The sequence below is a fragment of the Esox lucius genome, chromosome 10 (assembly GCF_011004845.1).
Source record: "Esox lucius isolate fEsoLuc1 chromosome 10, fEsoLuc1.pri, whole genome shotgun sequence".
NCBI lineage: Eukaryota > Metazoa > Chordata > Actinopteri > Esociformes > Esocidae > Esox > Esox lucius.
This window is the reverse complement of record NC_047578.1, coordinates 15,727,098-15,745,820: the sequence shown is the minus strand read 5'-3', so window position 1 is coordinate 15,745,820 and position 18,723 is coordinate 15,727,098. Positions and strand designations below refer to the sequence as shown.

Genomic DNA, 18,723 nt, shown 5'->3' with positions numbered 1-18,723 from the left:
ACAATAAACAGATTATCCATGAGGAATATCAACTGAGGGATGATGCTTGAAGGAGATGTGCGATGTGGCAGCTGAAATATTCTGCCCTAGGCTATTCCAGAGGGTCGACGGGACGATGACATTCGGGGAGCAATGACACAACCTCGTTATCTTCCGGGGATGTCCCAACCACTCATTTCTGATTGTGGGGTACTGAGCAACTATAGGATGTTGACAGTGTGTGTTTGCGTATGAGCTATGTGTGTGTGTGTGTGTGTGTCAATGAGTGATGTTTTTTTTATCAGAGCTGTATGAGGGGTCGGGTAGCATATATCCCATGGGCACACACACTCACACACACACACACACACAGTCACTGACACGGGCAGATCCATCAGTAGTAGTGCTCCAGACAGTATAGACAGAGGAGTCTCTTCCTCGTAAAACACAGATTTATGAGGGAAATTAGCATCTCATTAACATACCAGAGGCTCTCTTAAAACCAGGTTATTTATAATTATGTGACATCAGAGACACTGCATTGAATAGTGCTTCTAGAGAAAGTAATTGTGTGTGTGTGTGTGTGTGTGTCTGCGGGAGAAGGTAGAGGGGAATGTTATCAATATGCAGACACCGTGGAGGAACAGAACTGGGGAGATGTTCAGATGAGGAAAGTGTTAAGTGTCTAGCTGTAGTTTTTGATAGGGTTTAGTTGTCCTATTTTGACCCCTTAATATCATATTGTCCTGCGTCTGTCTGGATGAGGTTATCCATAATGATCTGTGTTATATTGCTCCATACCAGTTATCTACCATAGTACCTTCTGTATAATATGTACAGTTTTTACTGTTGGATTCCATTGTGGCATTAGAGGTTTAATCAATACGAGGTATACATTCATACCTTATATGAGGTATACATTCAATTATCCAGTCCAACTGATTAGCTGAGTCTGTCTTTCTGATCTTGATTGGATTAGTTATTCTGTGAGGAAACACTGAGGTGACACTATGAGAGGCTGAGTTATGAGCTTTGTGAAGACTGCTTTTGTAAAAAGGGCTTTATAAATACATTCTATTGATTTTTGTGCCCTTTGTGCCTTCAGGAGGAAGAGCTGCGGAAGAGTGGAGAGGCCAAATATCAGCACCTGAACGAAGACCTTCATGTTCTCATCGAAGTGTTCGCTCCTCCTGCAGAAGCCTATAACCGGATGGGTCACGCTTTGGAGGAGATCAAGAAGTTCCTGATACCAGTATGTACTGACACTTGTTGCCTGTTAGTATGATATCCAACTGAGAGTGACTAACAAAATCAGTGGGCTCTCTTAAGGTCAGGGCCATGACTACCAGTTGATGGAATACCTGACAAACCTACCTACATCCTCAGCTTGAAGGCCTCCGAAAGGTTTTTCTCACTGTGTCTGTAGAAGGTAGACATTTTTGGTCTGCAGATGCTATCCTACAGATACTGCCAAAAAAAAAAAAATTCGGAAATGGAACTACCAATCCAAAAGTTTTTAGCTGATAGTTAGTGACTGAAGTACAAGGGATGTGGTTCACTCATAACCACATTTTCAAATTGCACTCAATGTATTCTACTATTCTTACTGTGAATATGAGTTGAAACCCAGCTATTGCTGAGGCAGGCCTAGCCGTGTTGAAACAACCTTACATTTCACCACAACTGGGTTGTGCTGTGACTAGTGCGGAAGACTTTGAGCTCCGCTCCAGAGTTGAAATGAAATGAAGACGGATTTAAGTGGATTTATATGGATCCCCAGGTCTTTATAACCAAGCATCTAGTTAGGTCAGTGGTGGTTCTCAAACCCCTCATGGGGACCCTCCAGCTGTCAAACAGCTCTGTGGTTGCCCCGAACTAGCTCAGCTAAATCAAGCAACCACAGGGCTTGATAATTAGTTTGACAAGTTGATTCAGGTGTGCTTGCCCAGGAATACATCTAATACATGGATTGGATGGGGGACCCCAGGTGAGGTTGGAGAACCACTGGGCAAGAAAATGGAAAGCAATGTTTTGTGAAAATAGCCACACAGTCTGAAGGAATTTTGAGGGGATTTATTTGCTATTTTAGGATTGTATTAGTGTAGTTAAAACATTTCACGGTGCGTACACCTGTTGGAAATGCAAGCTGTTGAGTTCTTAAACTTGTCTTTACAACCCCATGTCAACTTAACCCGGGGCTGAGTTTAATCCGGTAGTGTGGGCCTGGGCCCGTGACCCGGACAGTGAATGAAAGCTGATACTGTTGTAGCAGCATAACTCTATTCTAGTATGGTGCAATGTAGGACTCTGTCTGGGTCGTCTGATTGGATGCATTTCGGAGTGTCTGGGTCCTCTGATTGGCTGCATGTCCCTGTAAGGGAAGTCATTGGAGTAACTGAATGAACTGAAAAACGGAGTAACACAGTCCGACAGGAAGCAGTCTGCATAGACTAACCCTCTGTAGGACTCGTCCTAGTTTATTTCCTGTTTCTCAATGGTAACATGTATGAATAGAATGATCTATCCATCCCAGGGTTTTATGGAGGATCTTTCCAGTCTCATTTCTGGCCATTGGGAGGATTTATTCCTGGTCATTAATTGCGTGTATAATTTCGCTCACAAATACACAGTGATGTATTGATATGGAGGAGACACATCACAATCGTCTTCATGGCAGTGTGATTTAAGACTGATTTCCATATTAATTGCTGCGTTCCATTGAGCGATGAAGACAACTGCGTGCGACTATAAAGCTAGACGGGCGCGCACACACACACACACAAACAAACAGATGACAGTGTGACATGATAAAAAGCCAAGTGGAGTTCCTAGGTGTTATCAGTGTGGGATCAGAAGTGAGTGGCTCTGCTTCAGAAGCAGTGGTCATGACAGCATCAGGATACACTTGCGCACACACACACATAAAACAGCGGTTGGTTGGTCACTGAAGCACTGTAAAGTACATTCATTGGATATTTCTACAGGTCTGTAACTGTGGAGATAAAGGACGTCATTTAATGCACTGTAATTAAATGTGTGTGGGTGTGTGTGCGCGCGTGTGTGTGTGCGTGTGTGTGTGCGTGTGTGTGTGCGTGTGTGTGTGCGCCCGCAGGATTACAATGATGAGATCCGACAGGCACAGCTGCAAGAGTTGACATACCTGAATGGTGGCTCAGAGGACGCCAAGGTGCCAACGGTGAGGGGCAAGCTGCCCTCAGCACGTGGTAGAGGGACGCCTGCCCCCGGACCCATTAGGTACCCGCTGCCAATGTGTGTATGTGTGTGTGTGTGTGTGTGGTGATATAGTGTGTTTTATTGGTTGTGAGACGTGTATCGTTGATGGACATTATACATATTATACACAGATTTTCATAAACAGATAAACAGACCATGTTCCAAAGAGGCTATTCCAAACGAGAGAACATACTTAGAATAGGACTCCCGCAGCCGGAAATTAATTTCATTCATTTATGCCCATAACTGGGGGAAAAAGTCTGATATCAATGTGTCTGAGTTTTAGTGCATTCAGTTCAAAACTCTCCTTTGTAATACTAATGGGAAAACCTTGGCCCAAACTATACACAATCATTACATTTCTAATTCATTTTAGCGTGCAGCTGTCCTTCCGCATTCTCTTGAAGGTTTAATTCCACAGATAATACTGACATGGGCGTTGACACATTATTATTTATAGTGTGTTGGTGGTTTGGCTCCTTCTACTCTACATTTTAAAAGGAAATGCAAAGTGTGTTTGCTGTTTGTGTTTCTAAAAGCAAACATACTTTTCCATTAGATGAGATAAACCGGGTCAAAGAGTGTGCACGCATGTGTGCGCGCGTGTACATGTGTACGTGTTTGGGTTGCTCCGAGAGGAACTATAATTGGGTCTGTTTTGAATTAGACAGTAATTTGAATTTAGCACGCCTAATGTGACTGAGATAAGACCCAGAGGCATCGGGGTGTTCAGCAGGTCGGACGTAGAAATAACGTGTTTACTAACAAGGCCGTGTTCCGTTCACCGTACTTCACATCTGAATGGCACCGGTGTCCTGGTCCACCTAAACCACAGGGCTCTAGGCAGGGTTGAGATGGAGTTGCCCACACTTACCCTGTCCTGTTGGTCCCGTGCGGTAGGAGTCGTGGAGGAGTGCCCCCTCCTCATGCAGCGGTCCCCCGCGGAGCAGCGCCGAGAGGGGCACCGCCCAGCCGGGTACCGTCCGCCCGGGGCAGGGGAGTGCCTGCGCAGAGAGCACGGGGAGCCCCCCCGCCAGCGGGGTACAGGCCCCCACCACCTGTAGTTCAGGAGACGTACGGCGAATATGTGAGTATTTACTTCCCGAACTGAGAAACCAGTTGTGTACGCACACGCGCACACACACACACACACACAATAAGATGCACATCCTCATGGTATAATCAAAACATAGTGGGGATTTCACTGCTAGCTGTTATGGTAGTCCTGGCATTCTAGCTCACCTGGCCGGTCTGGTGGGACCCTGTTGAAATATGAACAGCTGGCCGAGCCGAATACATTAATCCCAGAGTCAGACCCTTTGTACGCATGCCAAGGAGGACTCCCTCCCTCAGGGCCGCCGCACCAACCTGGCGTATTTAGCGGCGATGCGTAGGGGACACGCGGTGGAGGAGGAGGGAGTGGAGATGATAGGAGACGAGAGGAGGAGGAAAGACAGCAGGAGAGGCGGAGGAGGGGCGTCGGGAGACGCGAAGGAGGAGAGAACATGAAACAGAGAGGGAGGGGAGGTGGCCCCCTGTTAGAGCAGTGCCAGGCCAGACCATAGCTAACCACATGTGACAGGTTTATAGGGAGGTCTGCACTTAGACTGGGTGGAAGTGGTACAGAACGACTGGCTGCTGGAAGGGAGCCACGGCCGGACCAGCTGCCTCACATCATTGTCACAGTGGTGTACTGGCTCCCCAGACACGCACGCAAACGCACGCACGCACACGCATGCACACACACACACACACACAGTCACACACTCACACAGAAACACACACAAATGGGCACACGCACTCGTGCATACACGCACACACACACACACACACACCTGGGGATCTTGCGAGGGAAGCGCTGCAGACATCTGGTTGATGGTAAATCTCCATCATATCACTGTGAATTCTGGACCGAATGAGGCCCACTCCCCTCTGTTGTCTGAGAGGGACAGAAATACACAGAAGTCATGTTTTCTTGCTTGTCTTTTACTGCTGATAACGAATGGGCTTGTGGAGTTTTTTATGCAACAACTACTGAGAAGGGGATACATTTTTGCATCATTCTTGCCTTTTTTTTTTACATTTTACCTTATCTTCAGTTGACAGTATGGTTCAGCCGAAGCCTTGAAGCCATGTTCTGTTTATCTGTTACATTTATCTGTGTGATCCGTTGTAGAGAAGGGATGTCTTTGTTTTGCTGATTTAATTTCTTTTCGAATTCAAATGGATTTTCTTGGCTGAATCATTGCCTCACTCTTACGGTATATCAATGATTTGATGAAACACAGAGTAATGATATCAGATCATTGGGGAATCTAATTTGTATAAAACAAAATTCTGAATTAGATTATTTGCTGGATCTGTCTGGCAGTCTGAGGCTCATTACACAATACAGTAATTGTATCCAAACCTCATTCCAAATATTTCATAGGCCACACACACACACACGCACGCACAAACACAATGTAAGAAACCTGTTCCCAACCTGTCTGTCAGGCCATTCGCAGAGGAATTAGCAATAATACAATTGTGATTTTTGTGCCTGTTATCCATTTCTTACTATTCACTAGGAATCAGCACCACTTGGGATGATAATGAGAAACGTGTAGATGGAGAATGTGAGAAACAGACAGTGGGTGTGATCTATGGAGAGAGGAGGGGACAGAAGACAGTGTATGAACGCTGAGTGTAGGGACAGACAGTGTAGTGTAGGGAGAGACAGACAGTGTAGGGTAGGGAGAGACAGACAGTGTAGTGTAGGGAGAGACAGACAGCGTAGGGTAGGGAGAGACAGACAGTGTAGTGTAGGGAGAGACAGACAGCGTAGGGTAGGGAGAGACAGACAGCGTAGTGTAGTGAGAGACAGACAGCGTAGGGTAGTGAGAGACAGACAGCGTAGTGTAGGGAGAGACAGACAGCGTAGGGTAGTGAGAGACAGACAGCGTAGGGTAGTGAGAGACAGACAGTGTAGTGTAGTGAGCGACAGACAGCTTAGTGCAGGGAGAGACAGACAGCGTAGTGTATGTGTAGAATGAGACTGACAGTATAGGAAGACAGTCTATGTAGAGACAGTGTGGTATAGAATGAGACTGACAGTATAGGAAGACAGTCTATGTAGAGACAGTGTGGTGTAAAATGAGACTGACAGTATAGGAAGACAGTCTATGTAGAGACAGTGTGGTGTAAAATGAGACTGACAGTATAGGAAGACAGTCTATGTAGAGACAGTGTGGTGTAGAATGAGACTGAGAGTATAGGAAGACAGTCTATGTAGAGACAGTGTGGTGTAAAATGAGACTGACAGTATAGGAAGATAGTCTATGTAGAGACAGTGTGGTGTAGAATGAGACAGACAGTATAGGAAGACAGTCTATGTAGAGACAGTGTGGTGTAGGGAGAAATAGACAGAATGTCCTTGTTAATCAGTGATGTCATTTCTAGGGTGATACTTAGTGATGAAATTACTGTCACATGCTCATATCTCATGTTTTCCTTAGAAAGGATTGTCTGTCTCCTGTCAATACAGCAGGGCACAGGTCCTTGTCAAATTGCAGGCCTCACACATGAACACATTACTTCTTTATGAGAGGATGTATGGACTGACTGCCATCACAGTGGCTCAATGGGCCCTAGACCAATTAGGGTACTATATAAGTAATATGTTGCTCTTTAGGACATAAGCAGAGTGTCAAGATGTCATGTTAACATGTAATTACATAAAATAATATATCTGAGGTAGTATTACTACATGACATCTTTGCGTGGTGAGGGGCAGAGCTGTCTGGATGCACCCGTGTGTGAGTTAGTGTGTCTGTGTGTGTGTGTGTGTGTGTGTGTGTGTGTTTGTGTTTGCGTGATGCAAGTAGGTCGGTTTTGTTTACGATAATTCCCCCAGAGTGCTCTCTGCTCAGCTGTATGTTAGGAGCCAGGGTTTGTGTTTCTGTGCATGTAAATATATGTTTCTGTGTGTGTAAATATCATCTAAAGAACTGTTTAAGTCCAGGAGAATTACAAATTCCTGAAACATGTCAGGTTTGTCATACAGTGTGTATACCCTGGGCCCCGACTTGATTTTTGTTATAATGTTTGAGCCTATTAAGGACACAGTGTTTGGCAAAATAAGCAGAATTGATGGAAATTGTCTATAAAAGTCTTTAATTTTTTCTCAGCTCCATAACTAATGTGTAAGAAATTCACTTTTAATGGGACAGTTAAAATGTGATTTTTATTTTTCTTCGGTTTATCCACACTGAAATAACACTGAAATTGTGAAAATAATGATAATACTCTGCATGTGGGATGGAAATGTTATCCTACATCATGACAGCACAATGTAATCTGTTTTGATTGACCAATGACTGTTCAGCTGTTAGATCAATCCACACAATCAGCGTGTTGTGAATGGAAATATCTCCAAATTTGTTTCCTAATGCCCACATGATCAGACTGAGCATGTTCTATTTATTTTCATGTGAAAACATGTTTTTGTAGTTATTTTAATTAAATAAAAGCACAGAGGGATGTATTAGACATACAGATAGGAATTGAAAATTAAATTACAAAGGGTGCATAGGGACTTTGAACTGCAAAATTCTCACAGCTCCATAGCAAAATGTGTATGATTGCAGAAAATCTTTTTTAAAACAGAAACCACTGCCATGATTGGAGCCTGTAAAATATTATTTCCCCTGGCTCTAGCCTGGTTTTTGCATGTAGATAGCCACACCCATTGCCAACCTGACCACACCTTCCGCACATCTTTTATAGTTTTAATGCAGAAATAACCTGATAATGCATCTGAATGTTTTAAAATAGGTTCATTATAGATTCAATTGTGTGTTTCAAAGGGATAGTTCATTCAAAATTTATATTTTTCTCAAATTCCACTCACCAAGAGATAATCCTGAAGACATAGAGTCATGTTTTCAAACAATCCATTATTCAGCGCGGTCCCAGTCTGTTATTTGCGTTATTAGCATTGTCCAAATTCATGAATGGAAACGGTTGGTATCCCTATCGTAAAGCTGCATTGCTAGTGGAAAACTACTCTAAAACACTCCAAACAAAGACAAGTGTTGTTGTTTACCTCAAAGAACATGACAATGTTGTATTCCTCGAAATAAAGTTTCAATATTTGCGATATTCTCCTTCCTGGGTTTACCGGTCAGTTTTGTTCAATACACATTACTTTGGGAAGAGTAAAGCCTCGTTCACACCTTCTGGCAGAAGGCCATTCATTTGAATAGAAAGCAATCCGCACCACTCCGGCTAGTCCACCAAACTCGGCCAGATATGGATGCAGTACGGCAGGTGTGCCGCATGAGTTGACATTTTCCAACTTCTGCGGTGCTTTTCCGTATGGAATGAGAAACCAAAGTTAATTTACTACCAAAGAAAAGCTAAAATGTTGCTTTCAAGTATGTGTTCATGGGACTGCAAGAAAAGCTATGACAGCTCAGTATTTGTAGTAGCCTACAATATCAAAGATTGAGACTTTGATCCAATTGGTTAAATATTTGAGGGGCATTTTTGTGGAAAAAACAATAATGAATAAAAAAAAAGATATATATATATATAGCCTGTGTGACTTCAAAGTCTTAATTTCCTCTACTACAATGAAACCATAATTGAGACACGCTCCTGCACGTTGCCTTGCTAGATGCTAACACAACAAGTCTTTCCTCCACCTTTGGATACTGGTTATGAAAATGCGTAATATTCATTGCAATGTTTTCGTGGATTGATTGCAATGTTTGCGTTAAGGTACCGTACGGTAATTTTATGCTGTACTTAGTGTGAACAAGGCTTAAGTGTATACATCACAGTAAACTAAAGTTGGTATTCGCTAGGTAGAAAGCAAGTTACCTATTTTGTCTTTGATATTCACCTCGGACAGTCAAACTTAATTTGCTTGAGAGAGAAAGGAAAATACATACATACATATATATATATATATATATATATACATACATACATACATATACACATATATATATATACATATACACATATACATATACATATATATACATATACATATACATATACACATACACATATACATATACATATACATATACATATACATATATATATATATATATATATATATATATATATATATATATATATATATATATATATATATATATTATGTCTGACTGAATATGAGCAGGAAGACATTTTTGGGGGGATGGAGCCTTACTTGTTCTGACCATAATACACAGATGATGAATTGACTGAATCGAAGCTTGGACAGCAGCTAAAGGGGGGCGATGGTGAACATGTTAATCCCCAACCCTTGCCCAGAATATCCAGAGGCAATGTGTACTTTGTGTATTATAACATAGCAATTGGAAGTATTACTTACAATCTGTCTTGTCTCCACGGGTTGAACTGGGTAACTTGGAATTGCATTTGCTTTTAGTCCTCTTTTAAGTGAACGTGGGTCACGATGCTCTGTAAAATGTTTCTTGCAAATTGTGTAGGTCACGTTGGTGAAGTTGCTCCATTGATTCGGAGAGGAAGAGGTATTGTACCAGTTGCAGAGCTCGTCGAATTTAATTTCAAACCAAAAACCCAGGGGAGCAGGCATACAACGTGGTCCAGATGTGATCAGGCAGAAGTCGATCCAAACAAAGAAAATCCAGAAGTTCAAAGTTCAAAGTTTAGGATAAGCAAAATGGTAAACTCAGAAGGCATGCAAGGAACAAAGAACGTTAGAAAGCTAACAAACTCTTGAATGGGTCAGCTAGGCGAAGCAACCTATCTTCACATAGCTTGTTGAGGTTAAAGTTCACGCTTACCTCAATGACATCACTGCCAAAGAACAGAAGCTGTGTATGGTGGCTATAGGAAATAGTTCGCTAGCACTGACTGTTTTGTCAGTGTACAGCAAATCTTAGCCTGTGAGGGCCGAAGCCTGCTGGTTTTCTGTTCTACCTTATCATTAATTGGACCCACCTGGCGTCTTAAGTCTGAATAGGTCCCTGATTAGAAGGTTGTAATGATAAAATGGAGTGGAACTGGCTTCAGGGGCCATATTTGAATACCTCTGATATACAGTTGTTTGAATTGTTTTGGAGTAGTTTTCCAGTGCAGCTTTGCTAGGGGTTTGGACTGTTTCCGTTCATGAATTTGGACAATGCTAATAACTCTTACCGACTGGGTCAGAGCTGAATAATGAAATGTTTGAAAAAATGAGAAAAATAATAATTTTGGATGAACTATCCCCTCAATATAGGTCAAAAATGAACAAATTGCTTTTTAAAAGAGTTTTTCTCATTACATTATAATATGTTGTTTGTTCCTTTTATTCTTATAAACTGAGCAAATTTTCTCACAATTTGAAATGTAGGGATAGGACAAGTTAAGAACTTTACCAGCTTGCAGATATTGATATAGGCTTTAAAGGAACAAAGAATAACATAAGCAACCATTTACTAGTAGAAATGATGTTTTCATTTATATTTGCATGTTTTCTTTTGTGATTATGCTCTTTCATGTTTTGATTGCTACTTATGTGACCTGGTTGTTCATTCAATTAATTTTATGTATATATATACACTCACCTAAAGGATTATTAGGAACACCATACTAATACTGTGTTTGACCCCCTTTTGCCTTCAGAACTGCTTTAATTCTACGTGGCATTGATTCAACAAGGTGCTGAAAGCATTCTTTAGAAATGTTGGCCCATATTGATTGGATAGCATCTTGCAGTTGATGGAGATTTGTGGGATGCACATCCAGGACACGAAGCTCCCGTTCCACCACATTCCAAAGATACTCTATTGGGTTGAGATCTGGTGACTGTGGGGGCCATTTCAGTACAGTGCACTCATTGTCATGTTCAAGAAACCAATTTGAAATGATTCAAGCTTTGTGACATGGTGCATTATCCTGCTTGAAGTAGCCATCAGAGGATGGCTACATGGTGGTCATAAAGGGATGGACATGGTCAGAAACAATGCTCAGGTAGGCCATGGCATTTAAGGGGCCTAAAGTATGCCAAGAAAACATCTCCCACACCATTACACCACCACCACCAGCATGCACAGTGGTAACAAAGCATGATGGATCCATGTTCTCATTCTGTTTACGCCAAATTCTGACTCTACTATCTGAATGTCTCAACTGAAATCGAGACTCATCAAACCAGGCAACATTCTTCCAATTTTTGTGAGTTTGTGCAATATGTAGCCTCTTTTTCCTATTTGTAGTGGAGATGAGTGGTACCTGGTGGGGTCTTCTGCAGCTGTAGCCCATCCGCCTCAAGGTTGTGTGTGTTGTGGCTTCACAAATGCTTTTCTGCATACCTCGGTTGTAACGAGTGGTTATTTCAGCCAAAGTTGCTCTTCTAAAAGCTTGAATCAGTCGGCCCATTCTCATCTGACCTCTAGCATCAACAAGGCATTTTCGCCCACAGGACTGCCACATACTGGGTGTTTTTCCCTTTTCACACCATTCTTTGTAAACCCTAGAAATGGTTGTGCGTGAAAATCCCAGTAACTGAACAGATTGTGAAATACTCAGACCGGCCCGTCTGGCACCAACAACCATGCCACGCTCAAATTTGCTTAAATCACCTTTCTTTCCAATTCTGACATTCAGTTTGGAGTTCAGGAGATTGTCTTGACCAGGACCACACCCCTAAATGCATTGAAGCAACTGCCATGTGATTGGTTGATTAGATAATTGCATTATGAACAGGTGTTGCTTATAATCCTTTAGGTGAGTGTATATATATATACAGTGGGGAGAACACGTATTTGAGAAATTGCCAAATTTGAAGGTTTTCCCACTTACAAAGCATGTAGAAGTCTGTAATTTTATCATAGGTACTCTTCAACTGTGAGTGACGGAATCTAAAACAAATATCCTGAAAATCACATTGTATGATTTTTAAGTAATTAATTTGCATTGTATTGCATGAAATAAGTATTTGATACATCAGAAAAGCAGAACTTAATATTTGGTACAGAAGCCTTTGTTTGCAATTACAGAGGTCATACGTTTCCTGTCGTTCTTGACCAGGTTTGCGCACACAGCAGCAGGGATTTGGGCCTCACAGTTGAAGTGTACCTATGATAAAAATTACAGACCTCTACATTCTTTGTAAGTAGGAAAACCTATATGGAGGTGTGGGCCAAAATCCCTGCTGCACTGTGTGCAAACCTGGTCAAGAACTACAGGAAACGTATGATCTCTGTAACTGCAAACAAAGGTTTCTGTTCCAAATATTAAGTTCTGCTTTTCTGATGTATCAAATGCTTATGTCATGCAATTAAATGCAAATTAATTACTTAAAAATCATACAATGTGATTTTCTGGATTTATGTTTTTTCTATCACAGTTGAAGTGTAACTATGATAAAAATGACAGACCTCTACATGCTTTGTAAGTAGGAAAACCTGCAAAATCGGCTGTGTATCAAATACGTGTTCTCCCCACTGTATATATATATATAGATCTTTAGAACTAATGGAACGTACAGGTCACATATGCAGCAACACATGAAAAAGCCTACATTCACTAATGAAATATGAGCAGTTATGTTATTGTTTGTTGGCAACTGCCATCTAATATGGGTTTATAGCTTTCTAAAAGTAGTGTTTTTTCTCTCTTGTAAAGTATATAAAGAATTGATGTGCATTCTAGTACTCATTCTAGACAATCAGCAATAGTATTTACCAGTACAGTGGTATAGTTGAGTTTCATAGCATAATGTCTTGGGCAGTGTTCCTGCATTCTTTCTACACACACAGTAGCACACCAAAAACAGATGAAAAGAAATAGACATTTCTGATGGCAGATGGCGTTGGCGTACCGATCCTAAGAGAAACCTCTGCCTGTTGCAGACCTTCTCTATGACTTACCACATTTGATTTGTTGGTGAATCCAGTCAGGGATACACACGCCTCTAAAAAATATGAGTACGGGTGTACAGCGCCTGAGTGTTGTGGAGATGATGGGGCTGTGTGTAACTTCAAACCACCCGTCTATGTTCCGGCAGCGTCCCACCCTATATGTTTCCCTGTTCCAGAGGATGTATTGTGGAGCGCAGTGAGGCGTCTGTGATACTGTTGTTGAAACATGCAGTGCCAGGGCCTCTGTGAGTCTCTACGGCCTGTGAGGGCAGCCCTTATCTTTTAACAACACGCCTCCCAGCCCTCCTCTGGCATACAAATGAAAGACTCACTTAGGAGCTGTCTTCCGGCCCCCCCCCCCCCCTCTGATCTATCTCTGCTCTCTCTTACTCCCTTTCTCTCTCTCATCTCTCTCTCTACTTGATAACCCTCTCTCTGCTATCTTTTCCTCTCTCTCTCTGCTCTCTCCCTCTCTCTTTTTCAGCTCTCTTTCCTTCTCCCTGCTCTTTCTCTCTGCTCCCTCCATCCCTTTTTGACATGCTAATCCTGTTCAAACTGGGAAATGTAGCCATATTTTATTAGTGCTCTGTGTGTGTGTGTGCCCTCATTTCCCCCACCAACCCATTTAATGCTGACTGCTAGTTACTGAGCTGGGCTATCAGTGCTTAGACAGAGGTGAAACAAAGGTATGTGACTAGCATTAGCTATCGCAGTCAAGTTTCTGATCGCAAAATCCCTTAACTTTGGCAAAGGCCTATTGTTCCAGGGAAAACTCTTCCAAACATAATGGAAGCTGCTGCTAACAGGCTAGCGTGGTTGGTAAAGCAGTCATGTTTCCAGGCTCGTTTCTCCGCCAACTCACTTAAACAACAATAACACAAGGTTGTTAGGCTCTAATGTGGACTCAAATGGACTCTGAACACCACACAGTAACAACACAGATCAAGAACAAGGACAGTACCCTAATACTGTTAACACTGGGTCTGAGGAATAGGAATGACATCTACATCACTGCTCACTGTAGGGCAGAAGGCTTCAAATAGATTGTCAACCATGGAATAAGCCTTCTCTCCAAGTGATTGTATTACTAACATGTCTCACTCACAGTTAGATGACGTGTTAAGGAGAAACCAGAGCTCCACTTTTTCAATGCCATCAGTTCTATAGAATCACAGGGCTTCGTTACATTTCTAATCTGCGATAACATTGTAACCAAGGCCAGGTCTTACAGAGAATGTGATTATTTCGCAATGTTAGTCATTACGCTAATAGATATTATATTTGTCAGGCATCTTGCATTTGATTGTTTTTCTCCAAGTTGTATCCAAACAACATTGAACTTATTAATCAAAACGCAAAGTGGACAATAACTTTTTTGTGTTATTTCAAGACGCATGCACATATGTTAGAATAAAATACGTAATCTCATTGAATATTGAAGTTAATATGTCAAAATACTCACATTAATTTATAATGTCTTACTGTTTTATAGAAACACTTGGAAATGCGTTTTATTTCTGGGATGACTACCTCTTCCGCTTGACCTACAGTGCGATCTTCTGCCTCCAATGCCGGATCATTTCCCTCTCGCTTTTCATACTCAGAATAGACATATTTATTTCATGAGTGAGGCTAGCTATGCATACCTGATCAGCTACAGCTACATGGTTTTACTTTTTATAATTTTTAAAGAGATTTTCCTTCTATTTCATATTAATGCACATAAAGATATACAGTACAGTTGTCTCTGCTGGCCAAGGTTCAGCATCAATTATAAATAACTGACAGACCCCACTTTCCATGCTCAAGGGAAGATTGGCAGTACAGTGGGTGGTGTGTGAGATATTGATTCCAGGAATACACCCCACCGGCACTGGGATTCGAACCGACAACCTGGAGGCTACCGCCAAATTATGTTTTATGATTTCTAAAGGGTGCCCTTATGTACAGTTTACTTGATACATAATCCAAAACAAACCAACATGACAGTTGATGTTGATGATCTGATTTACATACCATTAATCTAGCATGGTAGCTGTGATGTTAATACTGTCATTATTAGGAAGCCAGAGGCCAGGGAACTCTATCTGTAACACAGAAAGGCTCCTAAATGGCACCCTATGCTCCACAAAGTGCACTCCATTGGACCAGAACCCCTAGAGAATAGGTTGCCGTTTGGGAGACCCTCAGATTTACACAGCACCATCCAAACTTGAATTAACTTTATTTTCCATTTTCTTACACAGTTAGCTTCCTCAGGATTAAAGATAAAATAATGGATTCAAATAATGCTGCTTGGCCTTCATAATAATGTGGAGATAGGTTCTCCCCCACTTTCTCTCCCTGTCTTTCACTGTCCCTCTTTCTCTCTCTGTCTTTCTCTCCGTCTCTCGCTCACTGTTAGTCTCACAGCAGCCATTCAGTTCAAGCACGCAAATCGCCCAGATGGAATTAGTGGTGGAGGGTTTGGGGGTGAGGGACGTGTCATGAGGGGTTGACATCTTTGTGTAACACAAGTCCCATTTATCGTCAATTAGGGCGGGTGCGGCTCTGCTTCCCTTTGATGTTCCACTAGACTAGGCAAGGGGTTAGGGGACCGGGGGGGTAGCGGGGGTGAGGAGTGGAACCAGAGGAGCAGGAGAGGTGGTATTCCTGGGGCACGAGCAGAGGTTTCCGGCTCATCTTCAGAGATTGTGATGAGGTGGACTTGAGGAATGGTGGTGTCTCTCTCACATGCACACACACACACTCAAGTGCAGCTATTACTATGACCTCTGCACGCGTGGATACCTTTGAGTACTCAGTACACCACCTCCTCAACACAAACATGCTGCCCATAAGCGCTGACACAGCTGCTCTGCCTTTGACTTAATGTAGACCTGCCATTTAAAGCAAGTACTGCCAGCCTGTGAACATGACATGACCCAGAGTCCCAGATATCAGTATTACAGCTTTCCAATGATAACCGTGGCTGTTTAGGGCTGTTACTTCGGCAGCTAGTCAGCTAAGATCTGCTCCATGTTGTCAGGTGAGGGTCCCGCACCCAGATTGAAGACCTCCTGCTTCTATGTTCTCCATGTTCATCATTTGTGTGGGGTAATAAATTCAGTAATGGTGGGCTGGGTAGTAAATGGGATACTCTCCTCATTGTGTGGCACTCAATTAATTTATAATATACATTTATCCATCAAATAGATTTGTAAGGACAGAATACTGCATAAATGCATGGTGGAGCATCTGTGCTGATCTCTAATGGATTACAACAGGGCAATTCCAGCATAACAGACTTTTCAGAAGTTTTCCTTAAAAAATGTATGCCAAGCAAAAAAAAAAATATTGCAAAGTTACAGATACCGCTCTATGCGCAGTGAGTACTTCTGTCGGTTTTCACTGGAAAAAAACAACATTTGCTCGAAGAACAGTTTATATGGAAAGTTTTGTAACTTGATTACACAGCACAAACCGTAATTCTGTTCCCAAGCTTTGCATCTGAGCAAAATGTATTGCCAGAAGATCTTCGGAATTTTACAATATTGTCCTGATACACACTGTCAGACCCATTTGTAATACACTGTTGTAGAACTGATTAATGTTAACATTGGCTGTTGATTACGGCAATGGTTGGGGAACAAAAAAAAACTCTGGCATAGGAACATAAGTTATTTTTCCTCAAACCTCTTGAGGTGTGCTTGTTGAGTGCAGAAAAATGTCATTGTGGTGATGTTCCTAAATGTCGTTCATGTATTTTATCCCTTTGATCTTTAGGAATACGATGATGGATACGGGACGGCTTATGATGAACAGGGCTATGACTCCTACGACAACAGCTACAGCAATCAAGGACAGAAGTAAGAGTCGGTTTCCTGTTTCTTAGGGCTGTACATCAATGTGTTCTCCAGGTCGCCTTATCATCCTGACCCCTACAAATCAAGTGGAGCATAAGGCAGTATTCTCCAACTTGCAGACTGCAGGCAAAAAACGTCCAGCAGGTGATTGATTGGGCTGCCCAAGTTTTTGGAGCACAAATAAATATCTGTGTTATTTTATTGTTGTTAGAAATAATTGACTGTCACATCACTGTACAATCAGCTCAAAGTGACTTTAATTTAGTAAATATTTTTCCAGGTATTTCTAGGCCCAAACAGAGTCTAATGTGCCCATATCACGATTTAATCAAGGTTTTAAAGCAGTCAGTGTACAAATAATAGTTGTTGTTCTGGCCCCCTGACCACCTGGTCAAGAGTCAATTGTCCAGTGTCTGAATGTACAACCTTGTTTCCTAAAAAGTTGGGACGCTGTGTAAAATGTTAAGAAATGAATCCATTTTCCGATTTTGCTTATCGAATTCCGGTTCTGATTACAATATTATTTGGACAGAATTTGGAGAAAATACAAAATATTTCAAGGAATATTTGCCTAACTTTTATTATTTAGGCTATAATCAGTCAACTGTCAACAGTGACAGGATTGAGTAAGGTTTCTATTTCCCTTAAAAATACAAATATATAAATAAAATGTACAGGAATGATCAACAAAAACCAAAACAAGCCAAACATTCGAGCATTTGCTGTGGCCAACTCAATGTCTCTTTTAAGGCATCATGTGCTTGATTTGTTGACTTACTTCGTGAAATTACATGACATTATGTCCGCCGTCCTCGTAGCAAGTGCTGGCAGATATGTGCAACTTTTATGGACCGTAAAATGTGCAGCTGAAATGCAAATGTTAAGATCCGAAGCAGAATTGAAGTGCACGTCTTTTCAAATCCACAGTACTTGGAATTTTGGTACTGGTTCAAACTTGGAACTGGTTCTTGATACCCAACCCTATTCATAATGGTATTGGGGTGCATCAATGCACATAGCATGGGTGACTTACACATCTGTGTGTGTATATAATGTTGAACAATATATACAGGTTTTGGAGCAACATATGCTGCCATCCAGATTGTCTTTTTCAGGGAAGCCTTGCTTATTTCAGCAAGACAATGCCAAACCTCATTCTGCATGTATTACAACAGCATGGCTCCGTAGTAAAAGACTCTGGGTGCTAAACCAACTTGCTTGCAGTCCAGACCTGTCACCCATTGAAAACATTTGGTGCATTATGAAATGAGAAATATGACAAAGTAGACCTCGAACTGTTAAGGAGCTGAAATCCTATATCAAGCAAGAATGGGAAAACATTTTACTTTCAAAACTACAGCAATTGGTCTCCTCAGTTCCCAAACAAATATTGTTAAAAGAAGAGGTAATGCAACACAGTGATAAACATTCCCATCCCAACTTTTTTTAAACGTGTTGCTGGCATCAAATTCAAAATGGGCATATACACTCACCTAAAGGATTATTAAGAAGACCATACTAATACTGTGTTTGACCACCTTTCGCCTTCAGAACTGCCTTAATTCTACGTGGCATTGATTCAACAAGGTGCTGAAAGCATTCTTTAGAAATGTTGGCCCATATTGATAGGATAGCATCTTGCAGTTGATGGAGATTTGTGGGATGCACATCCAGGACACGAAGCTCCCGTTCCACCACATCCCAAAGATGCTCTATTGGGTTGAGATCTGGTGACTGTGGGGGCCATTTCAGTACAGTGAACTCATTGTCATGTTCAAGAAACCAATTTGAAATGA

At 41.7% G+C, this 18,723-nt stretch overlaps 1 protein-coding gene across 3 annotated transcripts in view; it reads left to right on the top strand.

Annotated features, from left to right (window-relative positions):
- Positions 1-18,723, top strand: part of khdrbs3 (KH domain containing, RNA binding, signal transduction associated 3) — a 102,667-nt gene that overhangs the window by 59,201 nt on the left and 24,743 nt on the right. For all 3 annotated transcript variants that reach the window (XM_010873820.4, XM_020050153.3, XM_020050154.3), the window contains exons 4-7: positions 1,085-1,231; positions 3,092-3,234; positions 4,114-4,300; positions 16,848-16,930. In XM_010873820.4, the coding sequence (XP_010872122.1) occupies positions 1,085-1,231; positions 3,092-3,234; positions 4,114-4,300; positions 16,848-16,930 (560 nt within the window). The remainder of the gene's footprint in view (positions 1-1,084; positions 1,232-3,091; positions 3,235-4,113; positions 4,301-16,847; positions 16,931-18,723) is intronic.